An 18,020-nucleotide genomic window follows, 5' to 3' on the forward strand; every position below is an offset into this window, starting at 1 on the left:
CTATACTGGAATGAAGGACAGCAAACAGTATGAAATATTCCAGAAAGTTTTAGATCATTAAGTACAATGTAAAAGTGACATTTAAAAAACTTAATTCAGAAATTTATATACTTTTAACAGAATGTTGATGAAAATTTTAATTCTGCATTTGTATTTTTAATGCATTGCTTTTATTCAAATATCAGTGCAACGTTTTAATCAATGAACAGGACCGTGAGGCACCTACTAGAAGTAGGTATAGTGTCAGATATTCAAATTAAGGCCAGAGCTTCAGGCAATATACTTGTACTGGTTTGGATTTTCTTTATCTCTTTCGATGTAGTCTCTGTCAATTAAGGATTCTATTCTCTTCTTCAGATCAGAAGGCTACAAAATAAATTATTAGAATTAGTAAAAATTAAATCACAGTATTTCCTATTCTCTCCTCAAATACAAAAAAAAGATCACATTTTATATATCATATTTTTATTATTCATATTTCTCAGGAAATAATAAATTTCTTAACTAATCTAGACACACATAAGAAAAGTACTAAATAGGAATAAAGCACGATTAGTACATAAAGAATAGAATAAAAACATACCTGGACTGCATTTTGGAAAAAAAAAATTATGCTTTCAATTTCTTTAATAACTTTGCAGGAAAAAGAAGTTATATTCATTAACCACTGCCATTAACAAAGGCTCTAGAATGCATAAGATAGCTAATACCTTAGGCACAACTCTCTATAAGGCACATGCTTAGTTAGCATGTAGAGATTACACTCCCTACAACGCACATTAAGGAAAGAAATTTCATAATTTACTAAAGTACAACAAGCACTCAATTGAGCCATGGGTAGAGAACCCAGAAAGACTTAAGAGTAAGTGTTTTTTACCTCAGGAAAGAAACAGCTTTTTTTTTTTTTTAAGATTTTATTTATTTATTTGAGACAGAGAGAATGAGAGAGAGAGAGAGAGAGCACATGAGAGGGGGGAGGGTCAGAGGGAGAAGCAGACTCCCTGCCGAGCGGGAAACCCGATGCGGGAGTCGATCCAGGGACTCCAGGATCATAACCTGAGCCAAAGGCAGTTACTTAACCAACTGAGCAACCCAGGCGCCCAGAAACAGCTTTTAAATTTAAAAATAATCAAGAGTACAACACTGATAATGTAGCAGCACAGCTAAAATTTCCTTAGCATTTACTATACTTCAGGCCACTCTTTTGTCTTAATAACACTAGAATAGTTAATTAAAGTGATCATTTTCCATGAGGAAGCTGAGATAAAGCAAATTATGTAAACTTGCCAAGAGTCACAAAAAGAAAAAGAGATGAAATAAAGTACAATTGAAATCCTAGCCAAATGAAAAAAAAGAAAGAGAAAAAAGAAATTCTAGCTGACAGGCTTCAGACCTTGTGAGTCAACCATAAACAGTCTAGAAACTGATGTGTTTTATAGCAATTAAATTTTGATTATTTAGGATATACAAACTACTAACAATTTTTCACTTTATTTTAAAGATAAAATGCTGACAAATTACTTGAAGTTTTTTTAGACATTTTGTTTTTTTATTTTTTTCATTTATAATATTTTTTATTATTATGTTCAGTTAGCTGACATATAGTACATCATTTGTTTTGATGTTGTCCCAAATAACAGACCAAGAGACAATGGGCTCATCCATAGACCTAATGGATATGGATATAAGCAAGATGTCAGAAATAGCACGGTAACAGTTATGAAGATAATAGCTAGGCTGGAGAAAACCGTAATGGCAACATAGATTCTCTAAAGGCAGAAATAAGAGTTAATCAGGCTGAACTTAAAAATGCTATAATTGAGATGCAATCTAATCTAGATATGCTTACAGCTAGGGTAAATGAGGCAGAAGAATGAATTAGTGATCTAGAAGACAAATTGATAGAAAAAAAGGAAAATGAGGAAGCCTGGAACAAACATCTCAAAATCCATGAAAACAGAATTAGAGAAATAAATGACCCCATGAAACATTCCAATGTCAGAATTATTGGGGTCCCTAAGGGGGTGGAGAAAGAGAGAGAGGATTAGAAGATATATTTGAGCAAGTCATACCCAAGAACTTCCCTAATCTGGGGAATGAAACAAGCATTCATGTCCTAGAGGCAGAGAGGACCCCTACCAAGATCAAGAACAGACCAACTCCCAGGCATGTAATAATAAAACTCGCAAATCTTAGAATCAAGGAAACCATCTTAAGGGCTGTTAGGGGGGAGAGATTCCATAAGTGCAGAGGGAGGACCTGTCCACAGAGACCTGGCAAGCCAGAAAGGGCTGGCAAGACATATTCAAGGTACTAAATGAGAAGAACATGCAGCCAAGAATGCTTTATCCGGCAAGGCTGTGATTTAGAATGGATGGAGGGATACACAGCTTCCAAGACCAGCAGAAACTGAAAGAATATATGACCACTAAGCCAGCCCTTGCAAGAAATATTAAGGGGGTTCTATAAAAGGAGAAAGACCCCAAGAGTGATACAGAACAGAAATTTACAGAGACAATCTATAGAAAAAGGACTTCACAGGGAACATTATGGCACTAAAATCATATCTTTCAATAATCACTCTCAACATGAACGGCCTAAATGCTCCCATAAATTGGCACAGGGTTGCACATTGGATAAAAAGACAGGACCCCATCCATATGTGTCTACAAGAGACTCATTTTGAACCTGAAGTCACCTCCAGACTGAAAGTGAGGGGATGGAGAACGATTTTTCATGCCAACAAACCTCCAAAGAAAACTGGAGTGGTTGTTTGAAATTTTTAATAATTATCTCAAAAAATTGATTCAAAAGCCTAAACTATAAGAACTGAACAAAGGAGCTGTAACCGTGTTTTTAAAAAGACCTCTCAATTTTTAAAAATGGTAACAAGAAATAATTTGCCAAATATTGCTATCTAATTTGCTAGACTGTAATATTTAATATGTCATCAAGATCAATCCTTATAAGAGGCAGAGAGAAAGGACTATCATAATTAGACCAAAGCCTTTTGCTAATAATTGTGAGGTATTCAGTTATAAGCAGTGGGAATAAAGGCAATTCCTGTATTCTGTAGAGGAGATACATCCTGGAAGAGTATCTAAATCATGGAGGTACAGTGAAAATATTTAAAACTGGATCATGAGGTTAATTTATTTTTCTTTATTTCTATTCTTTCTTTTTAAAATGCTACAATTTATTGTTTCTGTTTGTAAAATTGATACAAACAGCGTGTTACATGAAAACAATGGACGTGGATCACCACATTAAAAACTAATGATGCATTGTATGGTGACTAACATAACAAAATTTTAAAAAAATTTTTTAAAAAGTAACTCAATGCCACTGACTTTTTGATAGATCTGTTTACCTTTAGTGTAAATTTTAGCTGGTTATACAATTCTGACAGAAGTACATTGTGGTTAAGTGTTTTCCTTATCTTCATAATACGAACAATTGCAGCATCAATCTGATATTGTCGGTCTTGGAAAACTCTCTGTGTGGTGGTAGTATGTTCCTCTATCTAATAAAAATAATTAAAAGATAAAATGACAATACATAAAATTTCAATAACCAAACCATTTATACAAATTAACAGTTTTAAAAGATTATTTTTGTAGAAATAACACAGTAACAGAAACATATATACAATTCATTTTCACTTTTAGTGGAAATCTTTTACATAGTATCATTTTTAGATTTAAGTTTGCATTGTCATCCTTAAATTTTAGTCAGTCTCCTTTTAACCAGAAAAACTGATAGGAAAGCATGTAGCCGTGATTTGTTTCCAGTTCTTTTAAGCGCACTTTGTCTTCTTTGGTCATGAACACTCTCTTGTAATTCTATATTATTATGTGTAATATATATATAATATATATAATATATGATATTATTTATATTATAAACAAGATATCATGTTTAAATGTCATGCCGAAGACAAAAAGTAAAATTTATCTTGTACACATATATTACTCCATCAATAATTTATACAAGTTAAAGTTTTATTTTTCTATTCTACTTTACATTAAGTCATTTATTTTCAGAGACTTTCTCATTTTAGCTTTTGGCAATTATAAAAGGATATGTATAATAATTATTTTTTTAACTTTATCATATATTTTTAAAAACATTCAAACTGGCTCCTGGGTGGCTCAGTCGTTAAGTGTCTGCCTTCGGCTTGGGTCATGATCCCAGGGTCCTGGGATTGAGTCCCACATCGGGCTCCCTGCTTGGCAGGAAGCCTGCTTCTCCCTCTCCCACTCCCCTGCTTGTGTTCCTGCTCTTACTGTCTCTCTCTCTCTGTCAAATAAATAAATAAAATCTTTAAAAAGTAAAAAAAATAAAAATAAAAAATTCAAACTTCTAATTTCAAACATTTTCCATCTTTTCTTATATCCTAAATCTTCAACAGTAATCTTCCAAATGCTTTGAGTTTCCAGTTAGGAATATATATAATCTTTTTCACTGCCTCCTGGGATGGAAATTCCAAATAAAGCCTCGAAATCCTCAGAGCAAGACTAGCTTCCTTTTAATTACTCAATATTTTCTATATTCTTACTACTTCACAGTTGTATGTGCTTTCATCAGTATTATTTTTACTTAAATGCTCTTTCTACTTTTCCCATTTCAAAGATTATCTCAACTCTACGTTTTTCAAGTAGAGCTTTAAACATACTATCTCTAATAAAAATACCTTCATATATCTTCTATTCTTCAGACATACATTTTCTATTGAAGTGAAATCACAAAATATACAATTAACCATTTTTAAATTGTCTAAATGGTTTAAAAATTTAAAATATACAGTTGGCAGTATTTAAGCATACAATGTTGCACGACTACCATCTATCTCTAGTTTGAAACATGTTCACCATCCAGAAAACGACCTATGCACATTAAGTAATCACTCTTCATTCCCCATGATATGGTTACCACTATTCTTCTACTTTATCTGTGGATTTGCCTACTTTTCAAATATAACATGGAAAGAATTATACAATAACTGGGCTATTATGTCTGGCTTCTTTCACTTAGCATAATGTTTTTGTACACAAATTTTTTTAAAGATTTTATTTATTTGGAGAGAGAGAGTGAGAGAGCACGAAAGGGGGAGGGTCAGAGGGAGAAGCAGACTCCCTGCTGAGCAGGGAGCCTGATGTGCGACTCGATCCCAGGACTCCGGGATCATGACCCGAGCTGAAGGCAGTCGCCTAACCAACTGAGCCACCCAGGCGTCCATGTACACAAAATATTTTTATACACATTAATGTTTTTTTACACATAATGTATGAAAGATCAAACTCATATCAAATATTTTCTCCAAGCACAATAGAATCAAGGTAGGAATCAATAAGGAAAGAAAATACATGGATATAAATAATAGACTCCTAAATAACCAATAGGTTAAGAACAAATCACTAGAAGGGTGCCTGGGTGGCTCAGTCCGTTAAGCATCCATCTCTTAATTTCAGCTCAGGTCATGGTCTCTGGGTCATGGGATCAAGCCCTGCATCTGGCTCCATGCTCAGTGGGGAGTCTGCTTGAGGATTTCTCTCCCTCTCCCTCTGCCCCTCCCCTCGCACATGTTCTCTCTCTCTGTCAAATAAATAAGTTAAAAAAAAATCACTAGGGAAACCAGAAAATGTTTAGAAATAAATGAGAGAATACAACTAAAAATAAAACTATGGAATAGTGTATAGGAGTGCTTAAAGGGAAATTTAAAGGTATAAATGCATGCATTCAAAAAAGAAAGAGATCTCAAATCAATAACAGAAGGAAATTGAAAAAAGAAAAAAACTGAACTCAAGCCACTGAAAGAAATCAGTAATAAAGATAAGATCAGACACAAACAAAATAGAGGATAAAATAGAGAAAATTGGAAAAATAAGTTGGTTCTTTGAAAAGATTAATAGAACAGGCAAACGTTATTACCAAAAAGAAAAAAAAAAAGAGAGAGAGAGATGGATTTCTTTACCAGAGTCTTGCACAACTGGGGAAGCTGAGTAATCCCTCACCAGTCTCTCTCTCCACCATGGTAGACTGTGAGCTTTCTCTACCTGTCAGCTTTAGTGACTGGGTGATAATGCTATTACTGTTTGTTTTAGCCACTTCATTGCATTCACACTTGTTTTTTTCTTTGTTTTGCTTTACTATAATGGTGAAACTAACTTCTCCTTTGAAAACCGTGACTTCCACCAAGGCTCTTTTATTCTTAGGTATCTCTTTCAATACTTTTCCTTTTCCCCCAGCAGTAAAGTCTGTCATTTGTGGTACTCTTGCTTGAGAGGGTGTTCTGTTTTTTTTTTTTTCCTGATTCATCTTCAATCTTAAATTAGTGCCTGTGTCTTGCAGTGTTATCCCCTTTGTTGCGATCTTATCCCACCTCCATTGGTAAATATCTTCATAGTCTAAGTGTATGATGGTTTCCCAATTCTATAAAGTCAGAGAAATTTTCTCTTACATGTTCCCTTCTTAGTGGTTTTCACTATGTCAAAGATTTAAATATTTATTGTTTCTCCCTCAGTGGGTTTATGATTTTCTTTATGAAAGAAGAGTCCAAGTATTTCTTCAGTGATATTTGTGTGCCTTTTGAGATTGTTCCATAGAGGAGGGGTCTCTCCAGTTTCTCCTCTCAGCTTCTACTTAGTGAGGTTTATGAGGGAAAAGTGTCAAGTAAATTTGAACTCCCTTTTATTTTTTTCTTCTTTTTTATTGTTATGTTAATCACCATATATTACATCATTAGTTTTTGATGTAGTGTTCCACGATTCATTCTTTGTGCGTAACACCCGGTGCTCCATGCAGAACGTGCCCCTTGAATACTCATCACCAGGCTAACCCATCCTCCCCTCCTCCCCCCTAAAACCCTCAGTTTGTTTTTCAGAGTCCATCATCTCTCATGGTTCGTCTCCCCCCCTGACTTACTCCCCCTCATTGTTACTCTCCTGCTATTTTGTTCTATTTTTTTCTTAATATATGTTGCATTATTTGTTGCAGAAGTACAGATCTGCAACTCAACAGTCTTGCACAGTTCACAGCGCTCACCATAGCACATACCCTCCCCAATGTCTATCACCCAGCCACCCCATCCCTCCCACCCCCCACCACTCCAGCAACACTCAGTTTGTTTCCTGAGATTAAGAATTCCTCATATCAGTGAGGTCATATGATACATGTCTTTCTCTGACTGACTTATTTCCCTCAGCATAACACCCTCCAGTTCCATCCACGTCGTTGCAAATGGCAAGATCTCATTCCTTTTGATGGCTGCATAATATTCCATTGTGTATATATACCACCTCTTCTTTATCCATTCATCTGTAGATGGACATCTTGGCTCTTTCCACAGTTTGGCTATTGTGGACACTGCTGCTATAAACATTAGGGTGCACGTACCCCTTCGGATCCCTACATTTGTATCTTTGTTGTAAATATCCAGTAGTGCAATTGCTGGATCGTATGGTAGCTCTATTTTCAACTGTTTGAGGAACCTCCATATTGTTTTCCAGAGGGGTTGCACCAGCTTGCATTCCCACCCACAGTGTAGGAGGGTTCCCCTTTCTCCACATCCCCTCCAACATCTGTCGTTTCCTGACTTGTTAATTTTAGCCATTCTGACTGGTGTGATGTGGTATCTCATTGAGGTTTTGATTTGGATTTCCCTGATGCCGAGCGATGTTGACCACTTTTTCATGTGTCTGTTGGCCATTTGGATGTCTTCTTTGGAAAATGTCTGTTCATGTCTTCTGCCCATTTCTTGATTGGATTATTTTTTCTTTGGGTGTTGAGTTTGAGAAATTCTTTATAGATTTTGGATACTAGCCCTTTACCTGATATGTCATTTGCAAATATTTTCTCCCATTCTGTCGGTTGTCTTTTGGTTTTGTGGACTGTTTCTTTTGCTGTACAAAAGCTTTTTATCTTGATGAAATCCTAATAGTTCATTTTTGCCCTTGCTTCCCTTGCCTTTGGCGATGTTTCTAGGAAGAAGTTGCTGCAGCTGAGGTCAAAGAGGTTGCTGCCTGTGTTCTCCTTTAGGATTTTGATGGACTATTATCTGACGTTTAGGTCTTTCAGCCATTTGGAGTCTATTTTTGTGTGTGGTGTGAGGAAATGATCCAGTATCATTCTTCTGCATGTGGCGGTCCAATTTTCCCAACACCATTTGTTGAAGAGACTGTCTTTTTGCCATTGGACATTCTTTCCTGCTTTGTCAAAGATAAGTTGACCATAGAGTTGAGGGTCCATTTCTGGGCTCTCGATTCTGTTCCATTGATCTATGTGTCTGTTTTTGTGCCAGTACCATACTGTCTTGATGATGACAGCTTTGTAATAGAGCGGGAAGTCCGGAATTGTGATCCCGCCAGCTTTGGTTTTCTTTTTCAATATTCCTTTGGCTATTCGGGGTCTCTTCTTGTTCCATGCAAATTTTAGGATTATTTGTTCCATTTCTTTGAAAATAGTGGATGGTATTTTGATGGGGATTGCACTGAATGTGTAGATTGCTCTAGGTAGCATTGACATCTTCACAATGTTGGTTCTCCAAATCCATGAGCATGGAACATTTTTCCATTTCTTTGTGTCTTCTTCAATTTCTTTCATGAGTACTTTATACTTTTCTGAGTACAGATCCTTTGCCTCTTTAGTTAAATTTATTCCTAGGTATCTTATGGTTTTGGGTGCAATTGTAAATGGGATCAACTCCTTGATTTGTCTCTCTTCTGTCTTGGCTGCATATTTTTCTCGTTTAGTGCTCTGAAGATATCATGCCAGTCCTTTCTGGCCTGCCAGGTCTCTGTGGATAGGTCTGTTGCCAATCTAATATTTCTACCATTGTAGGTTACATATCTCTTCTCCCGAGCTGCTTTCAGGATTTTCTCTTTGTCTCTGAGACTTGTAAGCTTTACTATTAGATGTCGGGGTGTTGGCCTATTATTATTGATTTTGAGAGGGGTTCTCTGTGCCTTCTGGATTTTGATGCCTGTTTCCTTCTTCACATTAGGGAAGTTCTCTGCTATTATTTGCTCCAATATACCTTCTGCCCCTCTCTCTCTTTCTTCTTCTTCTGGGATCCCAAATATTCTAATGTTGTTTCATCTTATCGTATAACTTATCTCTCGAATTCTGCCCTCGTGATCCTGTAGCTGTTTATCTTTTTCTCACCCATTTATTTTCCATCATTTGGTCTTCTATATCGCTGATTCTTTCTTCTGTCTCATTTATCCTAGCATTTAGTGCCCCCATTTTTTATTGCACCTCATCAATAGCCTTTTTGATTTCGACTTGGTTAGATTTTAGTTCTTTTATTTCTCCAGAAAGGTTTCTCTAATAACTTCCACGCTTTTTTCAAGCCCAGCTAGTATCTTTAAAGTCATGATTCTGAACTCTAGGTCCGACATCGTACTAATGTCCGTATTGAGTAGGTCCCTGGCTGACGGTACTACCTCTTGTTCTTTTTGCTGAGGTGATTTTTTTCGTCGTGTCATTTTGTCCAGAAGAGAATAGATGAATGAGAGAGCAAAATGCTAACAGGTTAAAAACGTCCCCAGCAAATATACTGTATAGAAATCAGAAAAGACCTGAAACCAGGAGAAAAGAAAGGGAAAGAAAGAAAAAAGAAAGAGAAAAAAAAGATAAAAACAAAAAGAGAACAATACAAAAAAAGCAGAATATGATCAGATATGATCAGGCTAGTGCATAGATCAGTGCCACACACTAGATTTTGGGCATATTTTGGTCTGTTAGAAAAAAATGCCTCCTAAAATTTTAAAGGAAGAAAGACATATATGTAGAAAATAAAGGTCGATACAATGAAGGGATGGAAGATGACTGTGAAGATGAAAATTATAAAAAATTTTATAAAAGGAATTTAAGAAAAGTTGTTTGAAAAAAGAAGATTTTAAAAAAAAGAAAAAAGGGAGAGAATGTGTTCAGGCAGGAGACTAGAACAAAGCCATACACTAGTGATTTAGGGTATATTTTGATCTGTTAGAAGAAACTGCATCTCAAAATTTTAAAGAGAGAACAACTTATATATATATATGCCAAAAATAAGGGTAACTACTATGAAGGGATAAAATATGACTCTAAAAATGAAAAATAAAAAGTTTTTTAAAAAAAAGGGATTGATAAGATGTTGTTTGAAAAAGGGAAAAAGAAAAATTAAAAAAAAAACAGTTAAAAAATTAACTTTGATGAACTAATGAATCATGGTAAAGCAAGCCATGAATTCTATGTGCAGTATTCCCCTAGCGCTGGAGTTCTCCTGTTCTTCTTGATGGGTAAACTTGGTCGTGGCTTGCTGGCTGTTCGTGCTGATCTTCTGGGGGAGGGGCCTGTTGCCATGGTTCCAAATGTCTTTGCCGGAGGTTGAATTGGCCCGCCCTTGTTGGTCTGGTTTAAGCAAGCTGCTCCGGTTTGTTCTCAGGAGCTTTTGTTCCCTGCAAGCTCTCGGTACAGGTTTGGAAGACCAGGGCGAAAATGGTGGCCTCCCAATCTCCACCTGGAGGAGCTGAGAACTTGGGGCCCCACTCCTCAGTGCGCCCCCAGAGAAAAGCAGTCACTCCCGTGTCCCCGGTCTCCAGCCACACTCCGTGCTTATCTGGCCTGTGACTGAGCATTTGTATCTCTGGCACCCGACCCCGTGTGGAGTCTCCAAACCCAGAGATCCCTGTGGTGCGTTCCCACGCTGCTCCCCCCGGGGGAGAAAGGGGAGTCTCCCTGGCTCTGCCGCTTTTTGGGTCCCTGCTGGAGGAGCAGTGGTCTGACTGGGCCGCGGATCACAGTTTATGGCATCCCCGAGCTGAGAGCCACGCCTCAGCTCTGTCTCTTCAGCCGGCTTCCCCGCTCCGATACCTGGGAGCTCTGCCACACTCAGGCACCCCTGGTCTTTCTGTGACCCCGAGGGTCCTGAGAGCACACTGTCCCGCAAGGGTTTCACCTCCCGCTTAGCCACTGGAGCGACGTCCCTCAGCGGAGCCGACTTCTAAAAGTTCCGATTTTGTGCTCCGGGGCTCTATCACTTGCCAGAAGCAGCCAGCGGAGGCCCCCTCCCCTGCCGTCTATCCTCCCAAATAGTGCCTGAGATTCACTTCTCTGCACATCCTACCTTCCAGTAAGTGGTCGCTTCTCTGTTCAGAGAGTTGTTGCTACTCTCCTCTTCGATCTTCTGTTGAGTTCGTAGGTGTTCAGAATGGTTTGATCCCTATTCAGCTGAATTCCTGAGACTAGATGAAATCCAGGTCTCCTACTCCTCCGCCATCTTGCTCCGCCCCTTGAACTCCCTTTTAAATCTTTAGTTCCATGTGTTCTATAACCTCACAGTATTTTATCAAAACTTCAACAATCTGTTAAAACTATTAGACCCACAGGTACAGACATTACTTCCTTTTCAGGCTAACATAAGTGAGCCAGTACTTGTGTTTTGTCTCCTCGTAGGTTTAGGTTGCCCTACAACCTCCCCTCTCTGCTTTGTTCAATAAAAGCAAATTTTAAAAACTATCCACTCGTTTGTTGCTGTTAAAGTTAGGCGGATTACAGGCCAATAATTCTCATGAATATAGATACAAAAATCCTCAACAAAATGTTAGCAAATCAAATCAAATACATTAAAAGAATCATATAACAGGATCAAGTGTGATTTATTCAAGGCACAAGTGTGGTTCAATATCTGCAAATCAATATAAAAGACCACATTGAGAAAAGAAAATTAAGTAAACAATTCCATTTAAAGTTGCACACAAAACACAAGTAAAATAAAATGCAAGCAATAAAAAAACACGAAGCAATCCAAATGAAAACGGGTAGGGGCGGGTAAACTGTAAGACACTGGTAGATGGAAATGAAGATGATATATTGAAAGACATACCTTACATCTGGATTGGAAGAATTAATATTATTAAATTGTCCCTGCCACCCAAAACAATCCACAGATTCAATGCGATCTCTATTAAAATACCAATGGCATCTTTCAGAGAACTCGAAGAAATAATCCTAAAATGCATATAGAACCACAAAGGACAGTGAATGATCACAGCAATGTTGAAAAAGAAGTCAAGCTGAAGGTATCAGTCTTCCTTATTTCAAACTGTATTACAAAACTATAGTAATCAAAGTATGACATTGGCACAAAAACAGACACATAGAACACACACAGAATACACAGTCCAGGCAAAAACGCATGTGACACATGCAAATTAGTCTTTGCTAAAGGAGGAAGAATATATAATGGGGAAAAGATAGGCTCTTCAGAGATGCTGAAAAGATGGTGGAGAAGTAGCAGACCCTATTTCAACCGGTCCCCGGAATTGAGCTGGATATCTACCAGACCACTCTGAACACCCACAAAATCAGTGTGAGATGTAAGAAGATAGATCTGGATCTCTACAAAAAGAATATTGTAGGCGGTTGGTTTCGAGGTATGAAGTGGGGAGCTGTGATTCCACGGGCAGATATTAGAAGATAAATGGAAGGCAGAGTGAGCCATGGTAAGTCTACACCATCAGTGAGCAACAGCTTCCCGTGCTTTAGGGCAGCCCCCTGAACTGAAACACAGAGCAGTGGGACTGCACGTGTGAACTGGGGGTGACTGGTTTTAGAAGCACAAAGGACAGAGACATGCCCAGGCCTGGAGGCAAGGACTGGGAGCGCTGCTGAGGGGCGAACAACCCAGGAAGCTGACATTTATAACAGCACAGACAGAAATGGAGATAGTGTGGCCTGGAGAGCTCACTGAAGAACAGACTATGATCTTTCTGCTCTGAGACAGAGGGCTGGAAATGATCTCTTCTGCTCTGACTCTCAGAAGGGATGTGGCAAGCCGGCAGGGAAAGCCACCAGAGAACAAAAGCCCCCCCAAACCTGTTCGCACTGAGCCCATCACCCACCACAGGGGACAGGGCAACTCTGCTCAAACAGGCGAGCCTGAGTAAAAGAGCACAACAGGTCGCTCCCCCAGAAGACAGGCTGTGAGAACAAGAGGCCAGCAACCTTAAGGTCCCTATAAAACAGGTGCATCTTTCTTGGGTTGTGGTCAATAATTTCGACTCTGTACACTCCCTCAAACTACCCTCAGCAGAATGATTAGGAGGAAGAACGCCCCAAAGAGGAAAGACTTAGAAATTATGACTTATGCCACAGATTTACAAATAGATTCAGAAGATATAACCATGATGTCAGAGATGGAATTCAGGCTAGCAATTGTAAAGACAATAGCTGGAATGGAAAAATCGATTAATAGCAACATAGTGTATCTAAGGGCAGAAATGAAAGCTGAATTGGCAGAACTTAAAAATGCTATGAATGAGATCCAATCTAATCTAGATATTATAACAGCTAGAGTAAGTGAAGCAGAAGAACGAATTAGTGATCTAGAAAACCAATTAATAGACAAGAAGGAAAAAGAGGAGGAGATGGAAAAACAACTCATAATCCATGAAAATAGAATCAGAGAAATAAGTGACACCATGAAACGTTCCAGTGTCAGAATTATTGGGATCTCTGACGTGATGGAGAGAGAGAGACAGGACTAGAAGATATATTTGAGCACATCGTAGCCGAGAACTTCCCTAATCTGGAAAATAAAACAAACATTTGTGTCCTAGAGGCAAAGAGGACCCCTCCTAAGATCAAGAAAACAGGCCAATGCCCAGGCATGTATTAGTAAAACTCGCAAATTTAGAAACAAGAAAACCATCTTAAGGGCAGTTAAGGGAAGAGATTCCTTACGTACAGAGGGAGGAACATCAGAATAATGTCACAACTATCCAAGGAGACCTGGCAAGCCAGAAAGGCCCGGTAAGACATATTCAGGGTACTAAATGAGAAAAACATGCAGCCAAGAATACTTTATCCAGCAAGGCTGTCATTTAGAATGGATGGAGAGATGCAGAACTTCTAATACCGGGAGAAACTGAAAGAACATGTGACCACTAAGCCAACTCTGCAAGAAATATTAGGGAGTGTTCTATAAAAGGAGAAAGAACCCAAGAGTGATAAAGATCAGAAATTTACAGGGACAATCTATAAAAACAAGGTCTTCACATGCAACATGAAGACATTAAATGTATATCTATCAATAATCACTCTCAACGTAAATACCCTAAATGCTCCCATAAAACGGCACAGAGTTGCAGATTGGACAAAAAGGACCCATCCATACGCTGTCTACAACAGACTCATTTTGAACCTAAAGATACATCCAGACTGAAAGTGAAGGGGTGGAGATCCATCTTCCATACAAGCGGACCTCAAAAGAAACCTGGGGTAGCAATTCTCATATCAGACAAATTAGATTTTAAACTAAAGACTGTAATTAGAGACACATAAGGACACTATATCATTCTTAAAGGGACTCTCCAACAAGAAGATCTAACAATTGTAAATATCTATGCCCCCAACATGGGAGCAGCCATCTACATAAGGCAACTGTTAACCAAAATAGTCATATTGATAACAATACTTTAATTGCAGGAGACCTCAATAGCCCACTCTCAGCAATGGACAGATCATCTAAGCAGAAAATCAACAAGGAAACAAGAGCTTTGAATGATACACTGGACCAGATGGACCTCATAAATATATACAGAACATAACACCCTAAAACAACAGAATACTCATTCTTTTTGAGCGCACGTGGAACTTTCTCCAAAATAGGCCACATACTGGGTCACAAATCAGGTTTCAACCGATACCAAAAGATTGAGATTATCACCTGCATATTCGCAGACCATAATGCTTTAAAACTGGAACTCAATCACAAGAAAAATTTGGAAGGAATTCAAAGACTTGGAAACTAAAGAATACTTTGCTCAAGAATGTTTGGGTCAACCAGGATTTCAAAGAAGAACTTAAACAATTCGTGGAAACCAATAAGAACAAAAAAATATCGGTCCAAAACCTATGGGATACAGCAAAGAAGGTCCTAAGGGGGAAATACATAGAGCCATGTAGCCTAACTAAAAAAATAGAAAGATCCCGAATTCACCAACTAACTTCACACCTTAAAGAACTAAAGAAAAAGCAACAAACGATGCCTAAGCCACGCATTAGAAGAGAAATAAGATTAGAGCAGAGATCAATGAATTAGAAACCAGAAACACAGTGGATAAGATCAACGAAACTAGTAGCTGGTTCTTTGAAAGAATTAATAAGATCAATAAACCACTGGCCAGACTTATCCAAAAGAAAAGAGAAAGGACCCAAATTAATAAAAATTATGAATGAAGGGGAGAGATCATGACTAACACCAAGGAAATAGAGACAATTATTAGAATATCTTATCAACAACTATATGCCAATGAGCTGAGCAACCTGGATGAAATGGAGGCCTTCCTGGAAACCTATAAGCTGCGAAGACTGAAACAGGAAGAAATTAACAACCTGAATAGGCCAATAACCAGTAATGAAATTGAAGCAATGATTAAAAACCTCCCAAAACACAAAAGAGTCCAGGGCCTGATGGATTCCCTGGGGGAATGCTACCAAACATTCAAGAAGAAATAATACCTATTCTCCTGAAGCTGTTTCAAAAAATACAAACAGAAGGAAAGCTTCCAGACTCATTGTATGAGGCCAGCATCACCTTAGTCCCCAAACCAGGCAAAGACCCCATCAAAATGGAGAATTTCAGACCAATATCCCTGATGAATATGGATTCCAAAATCCTCAACAAAAATCCTAGCTAGTATGAACCAACAATACAATAAAAAGATCATCCACTATGACCAAGGGGGATTTATCCCTGGGATGCAAGGGTGGTTCAACATTTGCAAATCAATCAGTGTGATAGAACAAAATAATTAAGAGATGAGAGAGAGGAACCATATGGTCCTTTCAATTGATGCAGAAAAAGCATTTGACAAAATACAACATCCTTTCCTGATTAAAACTCTTCAGAATATAGGGATAGAAGGAACATTCCTCAAGTTCATAAAATCAATCTATGAAAAACCCACAGCGAATATCATCCTCAAAGGGGATGAGAGCTGAGAGCCTTTCCCTTAAGATCAGGAATATGTCAAGGATGCCCACTCTCACCACTATTGTTCAACATAGTATTAGAAGTCCTGGCAACAGCAATCAGACAACAAAAATAAATAAAAGGTATTCAAATTGGCAAAGAAGATGTCAAAATTTCTCTTTTCGAAGACATGATACTTTATGTGGAAAACCCAAAAGACTCCACCCCCAAATTACTAGAACTCATACAGCAATTCAGTAATGTGGCAGGGTACAAAATCAATGCACAGAAATCAGTTGCTTTCTTATACACTAACAATGCAATTGTAGAAAGAGAAATTACAGAAATGATTACAATTGCACCAAAAACCGTAAGATACCTAGGAATAAACCTAACCAAAGAGGCAAAGGATCTATACTCTAGGAACTACAGAACACTCATGAAAGAAATTGACAAAGACGCAAAAAGATGGTAAAACATTCCATGCTCATGGATCAGAAGAATAAACATTGTTAAAATGTCTATGCTACCCAAGGCAATCTATATCTTCAATAACATCCTGATCAAAATTCCAATGACATTTTTCAAAGTGCTGGAACAAACAATCCTAAAATTTGTATGGAATCAGAAAAGACCCCGAATTACCACGGAAATGTTGAAAAAGAAAACCAAAGTTGAGGACATCGCGTTGCCTGATTTCAAATTATATTACAAAGCAGTGATCACCAAGACAGCATGGTACTGGCACAAAAACAGACATCTTGACCAATGGAACAGATATGGACCCTCAACTCTATGGTCAAATAATCTTCGACAAAGCAGGAAAAAATATGCGATGGAACAAAGACAGTCTCTTCAATAAATGATGCTGGGAAAATTGGACAGCTATATGCAGATGAATGAAACTCGACAATTCTCTAACACCCTACACAAAGATAAACTCAAAATGGATGAAAGACTTCTCTGTGAGACAGGAATCCATCAAAATCCTAGAGGAGAACATAAGCAATAACCTCTTTGACATCGGCCACAGTAACTTCTTTCAAGAACATCTCCAAAGGCTAGTGAAACAAAAGCAAAAATGAACTTTTGGGACTTCATCAAGATAAAAAGCTTCTGCACAGCAAAGGAAACAGTCAACAAAACAAAGAGGCAACCCACAGAATGGGAGAAGATACTTGCAAATGACACTACAGATAAAGGGCTAATATCCAAGATCTATATAAAGAACTTCTCAAACTCAACACCCATAAACTAAATAATCAATCCAAAAATGGGCAGAAGACACCTCTCCAAAGAAGACATACAAATGGTAACAGATACATGAAAAAATGTTCATCATCATTAGCCATCAGGGAAATTCAAATCCAAACCACACTGAGATACCAACTTACACCAGTTAGAATGGCAAAAATGGACAGGGAAAGAAACAACAAATGTTGGAGAGGTTGTGGAGAAAGGCGAAGTGTCTTACACTGTTGGTGGGAATGCAAGTTGGTACTGCCACTTTGGACAACAGTGTGGAGGTGCCTTAAAAATATTAAAAAGAGAGTTACCCTATGACCCAGCAATTGCACTCCTGGGTGTTTACCCCAAAGACACAGGTGTAGTGAAAAGAACATTATACACCCAATGTTCATAGCAGCAATGTCCGCAATAGCCAAACTGTGGAAAGAGCTGAGATGCTCTTCAACAGACGAATGGATAAAGATGATGTGGTCCATATATGAAATGGAATGTTAATCAGCCATCAGAAAGGATGAATACCCAACTTTTACATCAACATGGATGATTGGACTGGAGGAGATTATGCTAAGTGAAATAAGTCAAGCAGAGAAAGTCAATTATCATATGGTTTCACTTATTTATGGAACATAAGGAATAGCATGGAGGACATTAGGAGAAGGAAGGGAAAATAAAGGGGGGGAATCAGAGAGAGATGAACCATGAGAGACTATGGACTCTGAGAAACAAACTGAAGGCTTTAGAGGGGAAAGGGGTGGCAAGATGGGTTCGCCTGGTGATGGCTATTAAGGTGGGCATGTACTGCATGGAGCACTGG

General features: G+C 38.1%; 1 protein-coding gene across 3 annotated transcripts in view; it reads right to left on the reverse strand.

Annotated features, from left to right (window-relative positions):
• Positions 1–270: 270 nt before the first annotated feature.
• LOC148162013 (cullin-4B-like) overlaps positions 271–18,020 on the reverse strand; it is a 180,493-nt gene continuing 162,743 nt past the window's right edge. For all 3 annotated transcript variants that reach the window (XM_088020438.1, XM_088020436.1, XM_088020437.1), the window contains 2 exons: positions 3,371–3,523; positions 271–366 (listed from right to left, as the gene is read on the reverse strand). In XM_088020438.1, coding sequence (XP_087876564.1) covers positions 271–366; positions 3,371–3,523 — 249 coding nt within the window. The remainder of the gene's footprint in view (positions 367–3,370; positions 3,524–18,020) is intronic.

This window comes from Eumetopias jubatus, unplaced genomic scaffold (assembly GCF_037043125.1).
Source record: "Eumetopias jubatus isolate StellerSeaLion01/CBP00866 unplaced genomic scaffold, mEumJub1_p1.0 scaffold_27, whole genome shotgun sequence".
NCBI lineage: Eukaryota > Metazoa > Chordata > Mammalia > Carnivora > Otariidae > Eumetopias > Eumetopias jubatus.